Below are 21700 nucleotides of genomic sequence, written 5' to 3' on the forward strand. Positions count from 1 at the left end.
CGGACTCTCAACCACTTGCGCCACCAGGGAGGCCCAAGCCTCATTTTTTAAGTAAAAAAATGTCTTGAGGGACGGGCCAGGATGGCTAACTGACCGAGGGGAGCAAGTGTCAAGGCGTGATTCGGTTTTCTGACAACTCTGAGGCGGAAGTAACCCAGCAGGGAGGGTACCAGCTGTGGTTTCCCAAAATCAGCTCCGCAGGGGTGGGACTGTGCCAGCAGAGGCATGTCTGTGGGCTTGACCCTGTCCCTCTATTGACTGAATATGAGTGTTTGCAGCCAAGGACTCAAAATAATAAAATTTCGGAGTCCCATTTAACGTGCTATGAATGAAGAGATGTAGGAATTAAAAAAAAAAAAAGCAAAACCACTTGTAACCATCACAGTATAATTGGTTCAGAGAAGAATCATCAGTAGGTGCTAAATTTAGGAGGACATTTTGGTAAGGAGCAGGATATTTGCTTGGTGTTAAGCGTTTCCTAGCCGATTGCTTATGAGTAGCAAAGGGGAAACAAGTCAATGTACAGTGGAGAAATCAGACAGCACCTGGACCGAGTGGTCAAAATTAAAGGCAGCTGGAAATCGCAGGTGAGGGATGGTACCTACCTATGCACACGATGCCATCGCCAGTATAGCCTGCCTTGCACACACACACCCGCCTTCCTGGGGTGGTTCTTTTACAGACAGCCCTGACAGAACAACCTCCATTGCTGATCTCACAGGCGTTGATTGCTATAGAAGAGAAAGATGACACAGAGCAGGGCAGGGGGAGGGGGGAGGGAAATTGATGCGTTTTTACTTGAATCATTGAGAAATGGAAAATACTTCAAAATGGTAGGCACTGGATTAAATCTGGGTAGCTCAAAAGAATGCAAAGCACCAGATGTCATTGGTGAATTCTACCAAACATTTAATAAGTGCCAAGATTTCACATACTCTTCTAAAAACTGAAGGAGGAGGGAAGACGTCTCAGTTCATTCTGAGACCAGTATTACTCTGATACCAAAACCGGGCAAAGCCATCACTAGAAAAGAAAACTACAGACTGATATCCTTTATGAATATAGACACAAAAACCTCAAGAAAATACCTGCAAATCAAATTCAGCAATATATAAATAGGATTATACACCATAACCAAGTGGGACTTATGTAGGAATACAAGATGGTTTAACCTCCAAAAATCAATTAATGTAATATAGCACATCAGTAGAATTAAAGACAAAAACATGATCTTCTCAGAATGAGCAAAAGCATTTGTCAAAATTCGATACCATTAATGATAAAAACACTCAGCAGACTAGGAATAGAAGGGAACTTCCTTAACCTGATAAAGGACATTTTTCATTGATGAAAAACCCACCACTAAAATCATGCTTGATGATGAAAGACCAAATGCTTTCTCCCATGATCAGGAATAGGACAAGGTCTGCTTTTGCCACTTCTGTTCAATACTGTACTGAAGATTCTGGCCAGGGCAATTAGGCAAGAAAGAAATAAAAGACATCCAGATTGGAAAAGAAGTCAAACCATTTCTATTTGCAGATGCCATGATCTTGCTATGGAAAATCCTGAGGAGTCCAATAAAAACAATAAGAACTAATAAATGATCCTGTGTAGGACACAGGAACAGTAGGCAAAAATCAATTGTATTTCTGTACAGTAGCAATGAGCAAACTGAAAATGAAATGAAGAAAACAATTCCACTTACAATAGCATTAAAAGATGGACTCCATTTAACAAACTATAAAACACTCTGAAAACTACAAACATTGTTGAAAGAAGTAAAAGATGACCTAAATAATGGAAGGACATTCCATGTTCATTCATGGGAAGAATTAATATTGTTAAGAAGGCACTACTCTCCAAATCTGATCTACAGATTCAATGCAATCTCTGTCAAAATCCTGGCTGACATCTTTGCATAAATTGACAAGATTATCCTAAAACTCATTTGTAAATTCAAAGGGCCCAGAATAGTCAAAACAATCTTGAAAAAGAAGGACAAGTTTGGAGGATTCACACTACCTAATTTCAAAATTTACTACAAAGCTTCAGTAATAAAGACAGTGTGGAACTGGCATAAGGATCTATATGGAATTGAATTAAGAGTCTAGAAATAAACCCATACGTCTTTGGTCAATTGATTTTCCACAAAGATGCCAAGATGTTATTTCAACGGGGGAAAGAATAATTTTTTCAACAAATGCTACTGAGACAACTAGATATCCATATGGGAAAGAATGAATTTGGACCTCACAATATATACAAAAATTAATGCAAAGTGGATCAAAGACCTAGATCCATCTGGAGACCCAAGATGTGTGTTTGAGTCTTGGCTTGGCCTTCATTCACCGTGTGACTTTGGACAAATCACTCAATTAATAAGAATTTTGGGATCCACCTATATAGGTTTACTTACAGGTTTGGATAATGTATATTGAAAATGTTATAGAAATGTTGGTTGTTATATTGTGTCCTCTGCTTTTGTTATTTTTCCCCAAAGCAGGGGGCAAGAGAAGCATTACAGTTATTTGCCTTTCCAGCTGTTTTCACTGGCATGCTGTACACATCCTACTGCAGGGAACATCAGGGACAATCCCCAGGGTCAGATGGTCTAGAAAGCAAATTGGTGCGGTCATTGTCCAGCTCCACCACAATCTGCACTGAAGCCTGCCTGGACACAGTGCTAAGTGTTTCCATTTTTCTAGCACCAAATATGTGTTGGGCACCGTGAGAGTATTAGCTCACATTTCTTTTTTTCTTTTTCTTTTTTTTTGCGGTACGCGGGCCTCTCACTGTTGTGGCCTCTCCCGTTGTGGAGCACAGGTTCCGGACACGCAGGCTCAGCGGCCATGGCTCACTGGCCCAGCCGCTCCGCGGCATGTGGGATCCTCCTGGACCAGGGCACGAACCCGTGTCCCCTGCATTGGCAGGCGGACTCTCAACCACTGCGCCACCAGGGAAGCCCTAGCTCACATTTAGTGAGTGCTCTGGGCCAGGGATGTTCTAAGCACTTCACAGGTATTATTTAATTCAGGTTATCATCCAACAATCCAGTGAGGGAGACTCTCTTATGAGCTACAACTTGCAGATGACAAAATGATGCAAAGAGCAGTCAAGCAACTTTCCCAAGGTGGCACGAACTATAAGAACATAGATTCGAACCCAGGGAGTCTAACGCTGGGGCTGTTTTTAACAGCTGCCTCATTCTGTTGTTGTACGTGGAGAGGTCATTTCATCCCCAAACTACTCTGAGAGGGGAGAGAATTTTACGTTTACTTTACAAGTGAGCTAAGGGGGCCCAGGGTAGTTTAGAGACCCACCCAAGGCCATGTGGGGATTGGGGGGAAGAACCAAGGCTCAAGCCTCTTTCTATCCCACTCCGGAGTCCCCCCACACAGGCCACATCCTAGGCCAGCCACATCAGTGGTTTCTAAAGCTCTCCAGATGATTCCAATTGTGGCCAAGCCTTGGAGAAAAGAACAGGGGTGATTGCCCCACACATTCCAAAACCAACACGCCCTATCCGTGAACAGGCGTCCTGCTCCCCGGGCACGATCAGCTGCCCTGTTACGTCCAGTTCACCATCAATGGTTGGCAGCCGCTGCCCATTTAGTCTGCAGGAACACAGATCTCGCAACAGCTCATGCTATTCTCCTCCCAGCAAATTCCTTCTTGACTTGCCTGTGCAGACCGTCCCGTTCCCTTGGAACCCTGCTGCGCATTTGCATGAGGCGGTGCCATCCGGATTGAGAAGGCAGCTGCAACAAGAAAGGGCAAGTGGTGTTTGTAGAAAAACACACAGCACCCCACCCAGGACTCACAATACCCCTTCATCCCTAGCATCCCAGCTCTTACCCCCATGAGGCACCCTGAGGTCCCGCCTAAGGCTTGGGAGGAGAGTCCATCCCTAGCATGGCCCTGCCACAAGCAGCTAAAACTGCAGTCATTTATCAGGCAAACTACAGAGTGTGTATATGTAGGCACTGGCCCAAGGATAAGGAGGGTAGCTGTCCATCTATAGAGAGCATCCTATGTGCTGAGAGCTGTGCTTCACACATTATTTTATGTAACCTACACAGTATCCAATAGCCCTAACAGGTAGGTATTATCATTATTCCCATTTTACAGATGAGAAAACCAAGGCTTAGGGGCATTAAATAAGTGACTCAAGGTCACACAGTCAATGGAAATGATAGATGCTGATTTGAACTCAGGTCTAACTCCAGCTACTGGGCTCTTAATTAATTAACCCATTAAACCCCTCTGGGAGTTAGGAGTATGAAGTTCCATTATAAAGAAGGAAGGATTGGCTGTGAATTGCAAGTAAGGTTTGATGAAATTGAGGTCCACTGGCCTCCCTCTGCTTCTGTGAAAGAGTCCCTGTGGCTTGAATGGGGGTAACGATTGGCACTCTGCCAGCATGTCAGCTAACTCAGGTGGCAGCGTGTTCAAAAGGCTGGATCTGCAAGCTGGTGGTGGCCTCTTTTTTAGTTTCGTACTTAAATTAATCATAAATCCTCAGAAATGGTCTCAGGAAACTATTTCCCTAAAGATAGGGCCTGGGTGGACACATGCTACTAGGAAAAAAACCCCTTGCATTTTCTCTTTCTGACTGTTCTGAAGAACCTAGGGGCAGGACAGGAATAAAGACACAGATGTAGAGAATGGACTCGAAGACATGGGGAGGGGGAAGGGTAAGCTGGGACGAAGTGAGAGAGTGGCATGGACGTATATACACTACCAAATGTAAAATAGATAGCTAGTGGGAAGCAGCTGCATAGCACAGGGAGATCAGCTCGGTGCTTTGTGACCACCTAGAGGGGTGGGATAGGGAGGGTGGGAGGGAGATGTAAGAGGGAGGGGATATGGGGATATATGTATGCAAATAGCTGATTCACTTTGTTATACAGCAGAAACTAACACACCATTGTAAAGCAATTATACTCCAATAACGATGTTTAAAAAAAACCGAAAAAAAACCCCTTGCATCGCCTCCAAAGGAGGCTAAAGGGGACATACTTGGCACTGGTGTGGCAGGTCCCATTGCATTCATCTTTTGTGATCTCTGAAAAAGAGAACCAAATGCTGTGTCAGCCCTTCTTTACTAAAACTCACTCAAGAACTTTCTTTTAGTACTTGGTGCTAGGAAAAGATTTACTTCCTCACAAGTAACTGGTATGCATCACGTGAACTATGTAAAACTATGTGACCATGTAAATCTTTTTTTACCTTGGCTTCTAGGAAGCTCAGAGCCAAATCTGAAGGTCAGATACACCAATGGAGTGTCTCCTGTGTGCTGGTCCCCGTGCTAGGTGGTGAGGATGCACATCCCTCCCTGGGGCTTAATTTTCTATTTTATTTATACTTCCTATGTTCCTTATTCTTTCTAATTTTTCATCATCTTGTTACAGAGTGATATAAATAAGCAAATACTAATTATAATTAATATGAAGTTGTTGTTGTTATTGTTTTGCATGTGCAGAAATAGTCCAGAGCCTGGCTTGCAGCAGGTACTCACTACCTATTTGCCAAATTAGTTCCTAAATTTCCTGGAACAGCATTATGTTTTTACCTTGGATGCCCAGCTAACAGATACTTCCTGGCAGGGGAAGATCCAGAAAGAAATTGTAAGAGATGAGAAAAAGGACCCACTGGGTTGGTTGCTCAGGCTAAGAGCTTTTGAGAAAGAAATCTCCTTAGGCCTGGCCTGCTTGTATAGAAGGTCCTGAAACAGAGACCTGGCTGTGAAAGTGGTCTGTTTTGTGTCAGAGGGAACATTTACAGGCTCCAGTGGGCTAGATTAGATGCAATGCAATTCTGTGCCTTTATGTGTGCTTTTCCTTGAGCCTGGAAATCTCTTTCTCTCCATTCTCTATCTCTGAAATCCCAATCACCTTTTAGGTCCTCCTCTCTGAAATCTGCTCTAAACCTTTGAGCCAACTTCAGTTAATTGGTAGTGACTACATGGTGTGCTCTTTTGAAAAGGATGTGGTGCCCCTATCTGACCTCAGAGGAAGGAGTGCAATGATCGATGAATGTTGTCTGACATGGCTTGGGAGTGGGGAGTTTGCATGCCAACAAAGAACAGCCTAGTCTGGTCTAGAGGCGCTTTACTCTGCACTCTCATATCGCAATTTTCTGAACACGATTGAACATTTATTTCCATTACTAGACTGAAGCCCCTTAAGCAGTGTGCAGTGGAGACCAGGCTGGAAAACTGGGTGAGTACCAATTGGTGAACAGCTCTGTACCACACCTTGCTAAGGTGTGTCTCCTATAGGCAATGAAGTTTCTCCTACTGGAGGCTATGGAGAATCAGAGCAGGTTGTCAGGTCCTGGGGAGGGTGGGTAACAGTGCTGCTATAGTCCAAATGTTTATGTCCCCCCTCCCCAACCCATATTTTGAAACCTAATCTGCAATGTGCTGGTACTTGGAGGTCGGGCCTTAGAGAGGTGATTAGGTCATGAGGGTGGAATCCTCACAAGCAAAATTAGTGCCCTTATAAAAGAGACCCTGGAGAGCTCCCTTGCCCCTTCTGCCATAACATGAGAAGAGGGCCATCTGCAACCCAGAAGAGGGCCATCACTAGAACCCAACCATGCTGGCACCTTGATCCTGAACTTCTAGCCTCCAGAATTATGAGAAATAACTTTCTATTGTTTACAAGCCACCCAACCTATGGTGCTTTGTTATAGTAGCCAGAACAGACTAAGATATCTATGTTTTAGAAAGTTCTGTCTGGTGCAATGTGGAGTATGGAATGGAGGGAAATAGGACAGGAGGCAAAGAGATGAATCACAAGGCTGCTGGTTAGAGGAGCAGCAGGAGGACAGGTGTGAAAACTTGTCACAGCCTCCAGACTGTTCCCTGTCCCTTTAAATGTGGTTGGTCCTCCCATACACCATGCTCCTATAAGCATATAAATGACAGTCAAGGGTAAACCCCCAGATTATCCCTGGCTGTCGCTTATGTCTTGATCTAGGGATTCCCCCAGGCTGTCTTCCTGTTTATGTGACCCTGTTGCTCCCTGCTTCCCTTTCCCAGGCCCTCTGAACCCTGGCTCCACACACCAGCATTTGATATCTGCTCTAGGATGTCTTTTTGGCTCGAGACCACTCACACTTCCGACTTTAGTTTTTCAACAAAATCTGAGTTCTCTTGATTTTAACATCACCTGGAGCTTTGGGCAAAGACACTCCTTCTGACAGCCCCACATCCCTGGGGCCCTCATTGGGCTGACGGGCACCTGTGACTCCTCCCCAGCCCCTGCCCCAGGTGAGGGGGACTCTCTGATACCTGTTTCCAGGGGTATTCTCTCCAGCCCAGTGTCAGGATGATCTTTGTAAAATGCAGATCTCATCACATTGCCGCCCTGCTCAAAACCCTTGAATGGCTTCCTGTTGGCTTCGGCAGAAGGTCCGCCGTCCTTAGCCTTTCACGAGCTGACTCCTGCCTACACCTCTAGCCTGTTCGCATTCCACTTTCCTCGTTGCCTCTACATCCCTCCCACTCTACAGTCCTTTGGTCCTGTAGATGTGCAGAGCCTTCCCACATCTTTGGGTTGTACCACAAGTTTCTTTCTGCCTGAAATTCTCTCCCCTCTCATCACTCTCATGGGGGCACATTAGGAGCCATCAGTGCAGTGTGGGGGGCTGGGGAAAATGAGCCTGCTCAGACCCTACTGGGGGGAAAATAAATTGATACAGTCTCTGGAGGACAACTTGGCAGTAAGCAGCAAACCTTTCCCCCAAACTGCCAACTTCTAACTCACCATCTCAAGGAATTTAACCAAATAAATTAATAAGACAAATGCAAATATATATATGAATATATATATGAATACATATATATGAATGAGATCCTCATTGCAGCATCGTTTATGAGAGCAGAAAGTTGATTTGAAGAGCCATGGTACAATCAGATAATGGGATATTGTATGGAAATTAAGAAAAATGGTATTTATCTATATTTATTCACATGAAAAGATACTGATTATATATATTGTGAAGTGAAACAGTAGGTTACAAAACTGTGTGAAGAGTACAGTCCCATACACACATTTATATTCCTAGAACAAGGCTGGAAGGCCAATACAAAACACTAATGATAGTTTTGTCCCTGTCTTGGGAGTATGAGTAATTTTTATTTCCTTTTTAATGCTTTTCTTTATTTTACAATCTTTTTGGCTGCAAGTAAGAATTACCTTATCGCCAAAGGAAGAAATAAAGATGCCATTTCTATTTTAGAAGGAGAAAAACATGTAGCTGCTGAGAAGTGAGGCTAAGAACAGATCATAAGTACCGAAAGGCTGGCTCTTACCGTCGTCACATTTCACTCCTCGCCAGCCCACGTCACAGTCACAGGAGCCATCACCCGCGGGTCCTTGACTGCATCTCCCATGGACACAAGTACACACTAAGTGGAAAAACACCCACACGTTGTCAGACTTCTGACTCGTGTTCAACAATTCACTTTACATTTAATACTAAGGTTCACTTCGGTGCATGTAATTCTACTGCCTGGTTCTAGATGATCGTGTTGCTCATGGGTTTGGGGGGTGGATTCCCAGGAAGGGCGGGGGCATAGGAGGGGGCTAACAGGTGAATCAGGTCATGCTTCAGCAAAGACCTCCGTCTGGGGACCGTGTAGCACTGTGGGGCAGTGACCCAAGCAGTGTGAGAGTGTTTTTGGCTGAGGTTATCTGAGGAATCATGGTTATGCGGGACCCATTTAGGACAGAGCCATGTTTGTTTACTTAGAGTAGACTTCAGGGAGAAGCCCACTCGCTTCCTATAAAGCCGGTGTGGCACCACTTTCTTTGACAACATAGAAATGCTGATTCTTTTGTTTCGCAGCAACATTGTAAGTCTCTTTGAGAACTGGATGAAAGTTAAGGATGCCTTCCTCAGAAAAAAGCATTCAGCCTTGGGGGTGTGCTGGACCCCATGAGGGTCATCTATGGATCCTAGGTTAGGAAATCCTGCATAAATGCAAGCAGATAATTCTTCCATATAACACAGAAAAAAATCAGCACTATAATGCCAATTATATATTATACAGCCCAATTATAATGATTCAATTATATATTGATTTGGTTTGGCTTGGGCTAGCTGTTGAGAAAACAGCAATAGCCAGGTCAAATATGTAGGTTTTTTTTTTTTTTTTTTTTTTGTGGTACGCGGGCCTCTCCCTGTTGTGGCCTCTCCCGTCGCGGAGCACAGGCTCCGGACGCGCAGGCTCAGCGGCCATGGCTCACGGGCCCAGCCGCTCCGCGGCATGTGGGATCCTCCCGGACAGGGGCACGAACCCGTGTCCCCGGCATCGGCAGGTGGACTCTCAACCACTGCACCACCAGGGAAGCCCAAATATGTAGTTTTTAATACAAAGTAGAAAAAATGCTTTGTTTTCCCATCGTGGATTAGGAAACCCCTTCTCCACGTCAGCCCTCTCAGCGGTGTGTGTCCCTGGGCACAAGGAAGTCAGGGTGAGAGAATGCAGAGGACCCGGCTAAAACAGATCATGACTTTTGTGAAAACAACGTAAAGCATGTGGCTGGCAGAGGATGAATCAGTAGAGTGACCTTCACGTAAGGGACATGATTCAAGAACAAAGCTCTGGAGGGAAGCAGGGTGTGCATTCAAATCTCATCAGGTGTGACCTTGGGGGAAGTCATTCAACCTCTTTGCCTTAAGTCCTCATTTGTAAAACGGGGATACGAATACTCAACTATACATGGTTCCTGTATGGATTAAATGAGATAATGTGCACAGATCTGCTTTTCAAACTATCAAGCAATGTCCAGAACAGAGCGTACCCACAGAGGACCAGCACACGCAGGCAAATACAGAAACGTGGGTGGGTTGGAGAATGTCAGTGAGCAGATTGGGGAGGGTTGATAAGTCCAGGTTAGTAACTGAAAATGTTAGGAATCACTGCCCGTTGCAAATTACACAACACAGAAGTTCTTGTAATTCACATGATAATGGGGCGGGGGATTCCAGTCTGCCCCAGAGACAGGCTGGTGAGGGAGCACGTGCCCAATCACTGTTTTCTCCTGCATTTCCGGCAGGTTTCGGGCAGCCTGCCTGGGTCGGGGAGGGTGCGCACCTTGGTCACAGTGGATGCCGTACTTGCCCTCCGTGCAGGTCTCACAGGCTGTCCCGCTGAAGCCCTCTCCACACACACACAGGCCCGTGCCGTTGACTCCATCCAAACAGATCCCGTTCCCAAAGCAGACGTTCTCGGCTTTTCCTGGGCAGGGCTGGCACTGGGGGCCAAAGTAGCCCGCACAGCATTCTCTCGTCTGAAAGAGAAGGACCAGGCTGGGCTTGGACAAGGCCACACTTCCATCCTTTGGTTTTGCCCAGCCATGGTGTGGACATCCTGCAGGTGGGACTGGATGTGTGTCCGTAGCTTTGACCCCTCGTGGAGGGGTTGGGAGGGATGGGGGGAGCAGCGCCCGAGAACCAGGTGAGGCTATGCAATCTCCAGGAGTTCCAGGAGCAGCGTGGAGGCTTCTGCCGAGGAGGCAGGAAGGAGGGGAAGGAAAAAGGCAAGCAGGGGTCGAGGCCGAAGAAAAGCGAGAAAGGATGAGCGGCAGCAGGAACAAAGTAAAAATAACGCGAGTGATGCCAGAGGGGCCCTCGCCATCCCCACACCTGGCACCTTTGCGCTGTGTGTTATTTCATCTGGTTCTGAAGGTTGGCAGGTGGATGAGACCTCTGACATTCTATAAATGACTCTCTTAGCTCAGGGAAGCCCCGCAGGATATCTGCTTGCTTGCGCCTGCCTTTATTCTTGAGTGCATTAAAACACAAAATCTCCTGCAGCTGCAAGCTCCACAACTAAGGGCCAAATCACCTGCCTCTGCAGGATAGGCAGAGGCTGTGTCTAGTCTTCTGCGAAAGAAGCAGGACAGGACATTATAAAGAATTTTCCTGCAGATTCCAAAGTAACAGATCAGAGGTGCCTAGCTCTGGGGTCCTGCTTTCTAAATGACCAGGTGCACCTGTTCTTTCCCTGGAGAGCTGCCCATTTCCTGTCTCTTTTGCTCACGGGGCATTTCCTCTGTTGTGAGAACAGGGAGATCCTCTTAGCCTCTCAGTCCCTCTATTTCTTCTTTTTTTTTTTTTTTGCAGTACGCGGGCCTCTCACTGTTGTGGCCTCTCCCGTTGTGGAGCACAGGCTCTGGACGCGCAGGCTCAGCGGCCATGGCTCACAGGCCCAGCCACTCCGCGGCATGTGGGACCTTCCCGGACCGGGGCATGAACCTGAGTCCCTTGCATCGGCAGGCGGACTCTCAACCGCTGCGCCACCAGGGAAGCCCCCCTCTATTTCTTCATCATGCAACAGAATATTGCAGCTTTCACCAATGTGCTGACTTGCAGGGCTGTCCTGAATTTTAGTGCTACCGCTACTACTCTGAATGACAGCGGTAATGAAGATAATAAGGAGGAAGGGGAGGTGGCAGAAAGAATACATGCAAAGGGGGACTTCCCTGGTGGCACAGTGGTTAAGAATCCACCTGCCAATGCAGGGGACATAGGTTTGATCCCTGGTCCGGGAAGATCCCACATGCCGCAGAGCAACTAAGCCCGTGCATCACAACTACTGAGCCCGCGTGCCACAACTACTGAAGCCCGCATGCCTAGAGCCCGTGCTCCGCAACAAGAGAAGCCACTGCAATGAGAACCTGCACGCTGCAACGAAGAGTAGCCCCCACTCGCTGCAACTAGAGAAAACATGTGTGCAGCAACGAGCGACCAAAAAAAAAAAAAAAAAGAATACATGGAAAGGCACTTTGAAAAGTATAACACATGATTACATTTCTCAATGCTGCTGCAATAGTTAGAAGGCTTATAAATCATTATACTCACGATGACAGTTTTCACACACTTTGGCTGGCACCCAATGAACAGGGATCGCTTGCCCATGAAATAAATGGTATAGAGACATTTCTTCGTCTCTGCACCCTGTGAAATAATAATGATTATATCAGCTTTTCAGTTAGAACAAAGCTTTCCAATCTCTAAAAGCAAGTAGGTGGGTGATACATTGCTGTCTCTCTAACTGGAATGTTCTGGAAAAGGAGGGGGTTGGCTTCTTGGAGCTGTTTCATAAGAAAGAAAATGCAAAATCACAATGTTGGCTGCCAGAATACCAGGTGGCAAAATTCAGATGATTATCCCTTATGGTAGTACTCTGTAAAAAGAACTTTTCTTTAGAACTAGCTCAAGTTGGGAAGAATCACAGAGTCAGTCAGATAAAAACATCCTTCCAACATTCCACATTGAGATGGGGCTTGGTTTCTGTTTATTTATTGGTTGATATTCTGCCTTGGTCTGAGACAAGATTAAGGCTGCTTACAAAGACTTATAATATACAAGATTAAATGCAAGCTCAAGTGAGAAGAGTCAGCATGGTTAGTTATAAATTACTATTATGCAACGGAAGGTACATGAGAGTTGATTCTTTGTAATGGTTGGAGCATCATCAGAGCTAGCTTTTGCAATAAACAGCTGTAAGAAATATAGATGGGTAGTTAATTCAAAGATATGTCTACCTCCCCCCAGGTCTGTCATGTGTTTCTTAGAGAAAGTTAGTGGTAACTTCAACTGTAAAGGCAATCAGGAAGGTGGGACTCCTCCAGGTTGGATACCAAGTTGGATATGGTGTTTGCCTCCTCTGATAAGCTTTCCTGCTCCTGTCCTTAACCAGCTACTAGAATATGAAAGTTGTAGAAAGTGAAAAATCCCTTCCTGCACTGGGGGTTGGTTGAGATGAACCCCTGTTTCTATTTATGTCTTAATTAAATTTTTGCTTTGGTCCAAAAAGAAAATGGATTTAAGACTTTAGAAAGATGCATATAAGGTAAGAAGGTAAGATTAAATTAAAATCAAGTGAAGGAATGAAGGCAGTGCAATGAGTTGTGCTTGAGACTCATTTTCTAATTTGGACCTCCCTGGGGTCCAGAAACAGTTTTATCAAAGCAGACAAAATACTTACTAGTGGTTCAGTTCCAAACGGGCAGATCGGCTGCTGGGGACACTTCCCACACTTTCCCTTAGTAAAACACAACCAAAGTGAATATCTCATGGTTATTACATTTAGTGCAAAATGAGGCTACAAATATTTTCCAGACATGGAGCTGGAGGTTTTAGGCTATAAAACTGAAAACCAGAGGCTCGTCTGGTCAACCTGTTTAATGTCCTTTGAGACAGACACTTCAACTACTTTGGGTTGTGGACGCTGGAGCATCACTTTCTCTACTATACACGTCAGATGCTCATAATCTTGTAACCTGTGGGGGGGTCTTAACTCACTTAAATCCTAATTCCTTTAACAACAACTCTCATTTATTGAAAACCCACTACTCGGTGAATTGGGCCGGATTCTGAGACTAAAGAATGCATCACACGCAGCGCCCAGCCATGGGGTCCGCGTGGAGATAATATTCACTATCATTAAAAAAAGAGCACAAGTTAAGAATGACAGGCATTTTTAAGTGCAGCCTGTTCCTAAAACAGGAGGAGACCAATGTGACTAGTTCTTAACTTGGCACCTACTGGACAGTATTGTGTGGTCGTTCACAGTTCTGGCTCTGGGGCCAAACTGCCTGGAGTTGAACGCCGAGTTCTCTGCCACTTGCTAGCTCTGTGAACCTGCGGGTGTTACTCAACCTCTCTGGGGCTCATTTTTCCCCATCTGAAAAATGGGCGGAGTAATAGTACCTACGTTGAAGGGTGTTGTGAGAGTTACCTGAGTTAATACATGTAGAATGTTTACAGCAGTGCCTGGCACATAAAAAGTGCCCAGTAAATGTCAGCAGTTATTACTATTATTGAGAGACCCTCCACCATCTCATGGACTAAAATGTCTCCATTACTGCACCCCATATTATACTGAAATGACCCATTTCCATATTGTCTCTCCTGCTAGACTAGGCATGGCCAAAACCTGTCATGGGTGCACCATACCCCGCCCCCCACCTCCCGTGCCTATGCTGGCTGTGGCACATTTTCCCTTTGAGGAAGGCCGGTAGCTCCAGAAGCCTCCTCCCTCCTCAACATAACCCTCCAGGCAGCCTTTCAAGGCACTAGACTGTGAGCCCACTGAGGGCAGGGGTCATGTCTTATTTATTTTTGTGGAGCCACAGCCAAGTATGCTCCTTGGCATTTCGAGATGTTCATGCAGTGTTTTTTGAACTGAATTGAGATACTCTGATAGATGAGTCCTATGCTCAAAATTATAAAACGTAAGCCAACACTCTTTAGCTCATCACTGGCCTCGGATAGAACTTACTCGTAGGATAGAAGTGTCATTAATATCACATCTATTCTTCTGAATTTCCAGAACTTTCCCCAAGCCATGGATCACTCCCTTGTCAGTGGCTACATTGGTGTAGTTTATCGGAGCCTCATTTACGTAGAGCTGTGAACAGAGGGTTAACTATAAGTTTTTACTACAGTGATTTTAAGGGAAATAAGGATGATGAGGATTGGAGGATATCCATACGACAACGGCCTAGGAGATATTCCAAAATTCACCTGCCAGGTAGCACAGTGTAGAGAGCTCTGCCCTAGGAGAGGGGAGTCTGAGTGACAGTCCTGCATCTGGCACCTTCCAGCTGTGTGACCTTGGGCTCGTTGCTTTTCCTCTGTGAATCTCAACTTCCCCTTTTGTAAAAGGAAGAGGTTGCTCTAGATAATCTCTAAGGTTTCTCTCCACCCTTCAAATGATCGGTTTTTATTGTTTAAAAAATTCTGAGTCATGATCGTTATGTTAGTGCCCCTGATAAAATGGCTCCATGGATGATGGATGTGCTTGGCTGTGCTGGTTATTGGTGGCCCAGGAGGTGTGGATGCCTTCCAAGGCCAAGACATGGAGAACGAAACTCAGTGTCCTTTTGGTATATCTCTCCTTCCTGGTTAATTTGCAAGCACCCCTAAGTAAGGCTAAGTGGCAGTTATATAAGAATAAAAATAACTAGCATATTTGAGTGTTTTAGAGTTTGTAAAAAGTGTTCCACCAGATAGCATCACTTCCCAGTGTGAGGAGACTGCTCAGAGGTCTGCATTACCATACGATGTTTCCCTTGGGGCTTCTTTGGAGTTCATGGTATGTTTGTACCGTCTTTGCCTTGTGTGTCCATAAGCATCCAAGACATGGGAACTAAATTTTTAAATGTTGCCAAATTAAATTCAACTTTGAGTCGTAACTTGTTTTTTTTTTCTTTTTGCGGTATGCGGGCCTCTCACTGTTGTGGCCTCTCCCGCTGCGGAGCACAGGCTCCGGATGCGCAGGCCCAGCGGCCATGGCTCACGGGCCCAGCCGCTCCGCGGCATATGGGATCCTCCCAGACCGGGGCACGAACCCGTATCCCCTGCATCGGCAGGCGGACTCTTAACCACTGCGCCACCAGGGAGGCCCGTAACTTGTTTTGATTTTTTTAAATGGGAGCATACCTTAATGATTGCTTAGCAAAATAAGTAAAGCCATTAATTCATTCATTAATATAACTAATATAACTGAAAACAAATGGTTGTTTGAAAAATTGGGGGGTGGTGTGTGTGTGGGGGGGGGTGTAGCAGGGCTGAGGTTGGGAGAGGAGGGAATTCTTTATTGTACTAAACAGATGTCAACTTCATATCTCATAAGGGTTTTAAAATGATTAACATCTCCCAAACTCCCCACTGCATCAAGATTAAAATAACTCTACTAAGTGTTTAAATTTGAACTGCCACTGAATATCAAAGTCCCTGATGATTTACTTGGAGTCAAGTGAATTTCCACTGGATGTTGGGATAAATCATGGCTGAGGTCCACAGAAGTGGTCCAGGGTCTGTGTAGACTTGGAAAAGAAGCAGGGGGCCTTACTTGTGGTGTCAAACGGTGATTGCAAAACAAATTTGTAGAATTCCAAGATGTTGAGCTATTTTAAAATATCAAAATGGCAGAACTTCGGATGCTGTAATGCTGTTGATTTGGCATTAGAAAAAGTCTGAATCATTTTTATTGTGAGATGTATTCCAAGAATTACGGGTTGCATTAAAATTTTGATCTGAACACACGTTTACTCATTTAGAGAGCATTTTTCTACATCTTCTTTGTCCTGAGAGTAAATGAGTTATCAATAAAATCAAAACCTCTATTGTAAGATCGAACTATTTGTTTACTGTAAGATAAAGCCTCTATTGTAGAAAGGAGAAAAAAAAAGCTCTAGATCAAAGGCTTTCCAAACACATGAAAAATAAACATGACAGAATCAAAACTGATTCAACTAACTGCATTGGAATATCCATTTCTACATGATGAAATAAAAGATGACATAGATTAAAAACAAAAACAAAAATGTAAGGTCTTTATCAACAAAAATTGCCTTACCTGGAAAAAAAGAAAATGTATTTAAAAGGATCTCCTCAAAATTATTACACAATAGGTAAGATTATTTATAGGAGTCAGAGGGAAATATTTGGAGTTAGATTATTCCCTAAGTAATGAAGAACCACGAAGACTTTTTTTTTTTAACCCAAGCATGTTAAAAGAAAAACTGTTATCAATGATGATAACACTGAGAAAATTATTTTCAAAACTGCACTTTTTTACAGGGACCAATTATTATTGCTTAAAAATTTGCAATTAAACTTTACTTTAATATAGTGCTTAGTTTACCCTAAATAATCATTTGTTTTTATTAATTTTTCTTATGAGAATGTATACTAGAGTTACATAGTGAATTTCTTGTTGAATTTTCAGATTGATTGATGTTTGAAGTAGGTACAAAGAATTTTATATTGAAATACTTAAAATATGTATTTAGTCTCAATTCTTTCTATGAATTCTAAACACTTTAAGTACTTAGGGGTTGTGTGAGATTAATACTGGAATACTGGTATGGGGGTCAGTTGGTCCTAGGTCTGCAGTCTGTATGATCAAGCAATGATAATAACGTTTATTCATTTAGCTGCTGGAGTCATGAGGCTCCTTATACCCTGGGGCCGGTGCCACTTCCTGGGCGTCAGGTTTTGCTGCCGGGTTCCCTTCCCTCTTGGAGGTGGCTTGGGGGCTGTCTGTTTGTTAGGAATCAGAACTGAAGGGCACCTGTGGCTGCTGGGATTCAATCCCATCGTCAGCCAGGCCACACTGATGATTTGGTGACAGGGAGGGGGAGGGGGAGCTTCCCAGTCTGGCTGAGTCATTACTTTACAGTGAAACACAAGACAACTGTCTTCTGTAGAGAAGGCTTAGGAAGTGCTGGGGAGATTACGCAACACACAAGTGATGACGGACACGGAGCTAGGACACCCGCCTATGGGTTTCAAGGGGAAGGATCGCACCTGGTCATTGCGGAGGAAGAAGCCGAGGAGGTAGGAGAAGCCCAGCATGGTCTCCCGGTGCATGCCGTTGTGCAAGTCATTCTTCAGCAGTTTCTCCCCCAAGACCACGTGATACTTGAGTACGTCCTCCTCCTGGACAACACACAGAAGGGAAAGTCAACCCACACATCAGCCGGTCCCCGGGCACTTACTGGGCTGCCCTGATGTCCAGGCACCGTGGGGTTTAAAGAGCGATAGCTTGTTGAACTGGAAGTTTCGCCCGAGGCATCAGGGCACAGTAGATAATAAATACCAAACTTGGGGAACCTGCAGACTTTCCACGTAGGATGGTCAAGAACTCACCACGGGACCCTAAAACCCGGAGTGAGGGCAGAAAAGGTTGGGGGGGATCTTAAAGTTGATTTCTTTGGTGAGAACAGCTGTGAAGAGAGTCCTCACACCCCAGCTTGCCTTTCACCTCAGGGGTCATGAGAGGAGGCTCAATGGGTATTTCAAAGGGCTTGATCTGTGTCCTCTGCAGACAGGGTAGCCTGTGGGGTGTCACTCAGGCCTGAACAATCTCGTGCCAGGGACTGCTGGCAGGTTGAGCCCCAGCAGAGGGGGCAGGCTGTCACCGCACGGAGACAGGCCTGCACTCCCAGCACTGCCATGGGACAAGAGAGTACAGGTGTCCTGTGGACCAGAGGGCTGGCCGTGTCTGAGAGAGCTGGTGCCTTAGGTCCTATCCTAGGTGGCCTTCTGGAAGGGCAGACAGGCCTCCCCAAGGGAAAGGCTGGAGGTGGCCTCTGGATGCTGAGGGTCCACTGAGAAAAGAAGTGGCTGTAGGAAGAGATGCATGCACACAGGTGGGGGGAACTGCAGTCAGAGACCACCAGGGATGGGGGGGCGTCTCCAAAGAACCCATCAGACAGCGAGAGAGCCAGAGCGAGAGAGCCAGAGCGAGAGATCAATGGCATCTCAAGACGGTACCAGTTAGATAAGGACTTCCTACCCTCTTCACATCTCTTCCCGACCATCAACAGGTCCTAACTGCAAACCCCGGTGAGACCAAAACTGAATTCAGTGAGATCAGGAAATAGAAGCGTCATATGGGGAAGGAGAGATGGTGAATCACTGTCTCAGCTCCAAACCACCCTCTACACTGTTTCTGCGGTGGGGCTGGGACCACAGCCCACACTTCTCCTCGGCCAGGTCTCCTGTTTGGCTCTGCCAGTGGAAAGTGCTCGAGGGAGACTGTGAGGCCTGTTGGAGGGACCCCCTCTTCCTGCCTGCTTCCTGGTCCTGGGGGCATCACCCCAGCTGCACTTCATCGCCCTGCCAGCGGCAGCTGGATCCGAGTGGCAGAGGCCTGTCACTCCCAGACTGGCCTTATCACGTCCCCCTCCCCCTAAGATGCCAGCACCAGCTGGGCAATGGCATCTCCGAGACGCCTCGGTCTTGGACCCCCAGGGACCCTCCTCCAATGTCAGAGCCACAAGCAGAAGGGCAGCCCGTCCTCAGAGGTCTGCGTTACAGCTCCTCCAGGCTCCTCCAGATTTCTGACTTTTAGTTGTTCTGACCTCTTTCCTCTGTTCTCCCAGCCTTTGGGGTTATAGATGCTTCTATGCTATCTCTTTTTTTACCTTTCAATTATATTTATATAATTTTATACCCAATAAACAATTCATAATATTGAATTCTCTCTGGTACGGTTTCTGTCTCCTGATGGACCTTGATTTTTTTTTTTTTTTAGCAATCATTTTTACCTTTCCATACTGATTTTTTTTTCATGGAAAGGCATTTTATTTTAAATAGAGCAGTGTGTACATATCAATCCCAAACTCCCAGTCTATCCCTCCTGCCACCCTCTGATGGACCTTGATTGATTCAAGGACCAAACCCCCTCCTCTAGTTTCCTTTCTGGACAAAGCCCAGCATGGAGCAGTGAGGAAAGAAGATTTAATTCTAAATCCAATTCAAAATGTTGATTTTTACAAGGAGCTGGATTTTTTTTTTTTTTTTTTTTTTTACTTAATTGAGACTGTGTTTGTGACTTAACAGTGATGACAGGACTTTCTGGGGAAGCAGAAAGGCTGCGGGATTGCCTGAGGGTTTATCCCAGGGCAGGAGAAGAATATTCCCCACTGAACAGGTTCAAAGGGCTGGGGGAGGGCTGGGGGTGAGGAGACACAGTAAAGAGGACTTCCACTTCCATCCCAGGTGTCCTGCTTGCTCAACACAGCAGTTACAAAAGTCTAACACACCGTTCCCACCTTTACAGACTTTTCATCCAATTGGAGAGCTAAGACACACCCGCCTGAAAAGACAGTTCCTTATACCAGGTGTGTAAGTGCTGAAGGGTGTACTAATGGTCTGAATTCAGAGGCAGGAGAGATTTTCTGCAGCTCAGGGGCCAGAGCCAGCTTGTCTGAGGAGGTGAGACTGGACTTGAAGAATGGGTATATGTATAGCTGATTCACTTTGTTATAAAGCAGAAACTAACACACCATTGTCAAGCAATTATACTCCAATAAAGATGTAAAAAAAAAAAAAAGAAGGGGTGGGGAGGATTCAGGAGGCATCGAAGGACGAAGGACAGCCTTCCTGATTGAGGGTGTGTGTGTGTGTGTGTGTAGATAGGAGCAAGGCACTGAACATGCCTTTGCTTTCTTTAGGGTCTGTATGACATCACTCTGGTTAGACCACATGGTATCTGCAGAGAATGGATGGGAGACACCAGTGGACCCAAGGGTGGCTTAGCGGGACTTCAAGTATCAGCCCCCATCTCCTTAGCATCCTCACCTCAGTCACCCTATATAAAGAGAGAAGTGAAAACAGCGTGCTTGCTGTGCAATTACAGCTTTAAACTTGTCCTCCCACTATGGGGCTGGGTGCGGGGCACCCCTGGGATCCTTCTAAATGGAAATTCTGGCGCCAGCACTGCATAGAAGGTAATCGTGGCCAGTTTATGGAGACCCTAAGAACCTGGGGAGGTAGCTTGGACTTAGTCATTCAGGAAATGGAGATCCACCCAAGGGTTTTGAGCCAGAGAGTGACAGGACTGGAGCTTTTTATTATTTCACAAAGTCTTTTGACAAGTTCTGACTGTTCAGCCCCAGATGTTAGGAATCAGGGAAGACAGAGACGGGGAGAATAGGAGGAAGACAGAGACAGTGCACTCCCTCGAGGTCCCAGCTGCTGACAGCTCACTGCATGGGACCAGGGAGAAGCCAGGGAGGGGAGGAGGGGTGGCCATGAAGATGTTTCCAGGTTCCTGGGATGCCTTCATCCTGTGTATGTGAGCCTGAGTGTGTGCTTCCAGGGGTACAAACTAAATATATGAGTAGCTCTGGCTTGGGGGAGGGTCGGGTATGAGAGAGTCTCTGCTCAAGTTTATGTTAAATATCTGGATATCGACAAAGAAGTTTTGATGAGAGAGTGAAATGGTACATGGCTGATGGACTGAAAAACTTTAAGTGTTTGAATTTCCAGGAAATAATTTCCCAGGTTATTATTGCTGATACTACCAGAGTTGTGACCTTCTTCTCCCGGATGTAACTCTCAATGGCGTCGTTGTTTGGAGCAAACACCGTGTAAGTGTCGGCAGCCTCGATCGAACTTGTCAGATTATGTTGCTGTGATGGAAAGAGACAGGAGCGCGTGAGGGACTTCTGTTCCCAGGTAACCCGAGCAGAGGGTCATGCAGAGAACGTGGTACTTGCAATGATGTAGCCCCGGAAGATGGAATAGTCAGGCATCTGGTCCAGCCGGGTGAGTAGGTTTGGTAAGGAGCCAGTTAGACCTCTTTGGGGAACCAGAACCTGGGAAAGGAAGCCCCCAAATTCTGTTAGCCTGCCTTGGTAGGACTTGCTGCTCTCTAGTACATAGGTTCATGTCACATAACAATATGTGATCATGAAGCCTCTGCAAATAGAGAACAAGGTACCTTTTCCTTTGATCGTCTGCAAGACCGAACAGGGGTGCATAGTTTGGGAAGTGAAGTGGGTTGGATTTCAGCCCAACTCCACCACCAGACCAGGTACCTCTAGGCAGGGAACAACCTGCACAACTGTTCACGGTGGCCCTAACAAAGGGGACCACAGTGTCCAATGCACAGGTAGAAAAGGAGCGCCTTAACGAGCCACGGCAACCCAGAGGCTAAGCAGTGAACTTGAATCAGTTGATGCGCAGCCATGGATTTTTGTGTCCACGTAAACTTCTTCCTCGATCCAGCTACCTAGCCGTGAGGACCCTCAGCGGTCTCCTTTGAGAAGTGAGGAGAAGGGCACGTACTTTCTTAGGGTTGTTATAAAAATCAAATGAGGGCTTCCCTGGTGGCGCAGTGGTTGAGAGTCCGCCTGCCGATGCAGGGGACACGGGT

At 45.8% G+C, this 21700-nt stretch overlaps 1 protein-coding gene across 1 annotated transcript in view; it reads right to left on the minus strand.

The window, feature by feature from the left end:
* The window catches only part of STAB2 (stabilin 2), a 155785-nt gene that overhangs the window by 43508 nt on the left and 90577 nt on the right, over positions 1–21700 (minus strand). The window contains exons 32-42 of the mRNA XM_060112405.1: positions 21042–21140; positions 20847–20954; positions 17341–17472; positions 14306–14434; positions 13010–13066; positions 11881–11976; positions 10112–10307; positions 8324–8419; positions 5023–5068; positions 3685–3761; positions 606–731 (exon numbers count right to left, since the gene is read on the minus strand). Of these exons, the coding sequence (XP_059968388.1) occupies positions 606–731; positions 3685–3761; positions 5023–5068; positions 8324–8419; positions 10112–10307; positions 11881–11976; positions 13010–13066; positions 14306–14434; positions 17341–17472; positions 20847–20954; positions 21042–21140 (1162 nt within the window). The remainder of the gene's footprint in view (positions 1–605; positions 732–3684; positions 3762–5022; positions 5069–8323; positions 8420–10111; positions 10308–11880; positions 11977–13009; positions 13067–14305; positions 14435–17340; positions 17473–20846; positions 20955–21041; positions 21141–21700) is intronic.

Source organism: Mesoplodon densirostris, chromosome 11, assembly GCF_025265405.1.
Source record: "Mesoplodon densirostris isolate mMesDen1 chromosome 11, mMesDen1 primary haplotype, whole genome shotgun sequence".
NCBI lineage: Eukaryota > Metazoa > Chordata > Mammalia > Artiodactyla > Ziphiidae > Mesoplodon > Mesoplodon densirostris.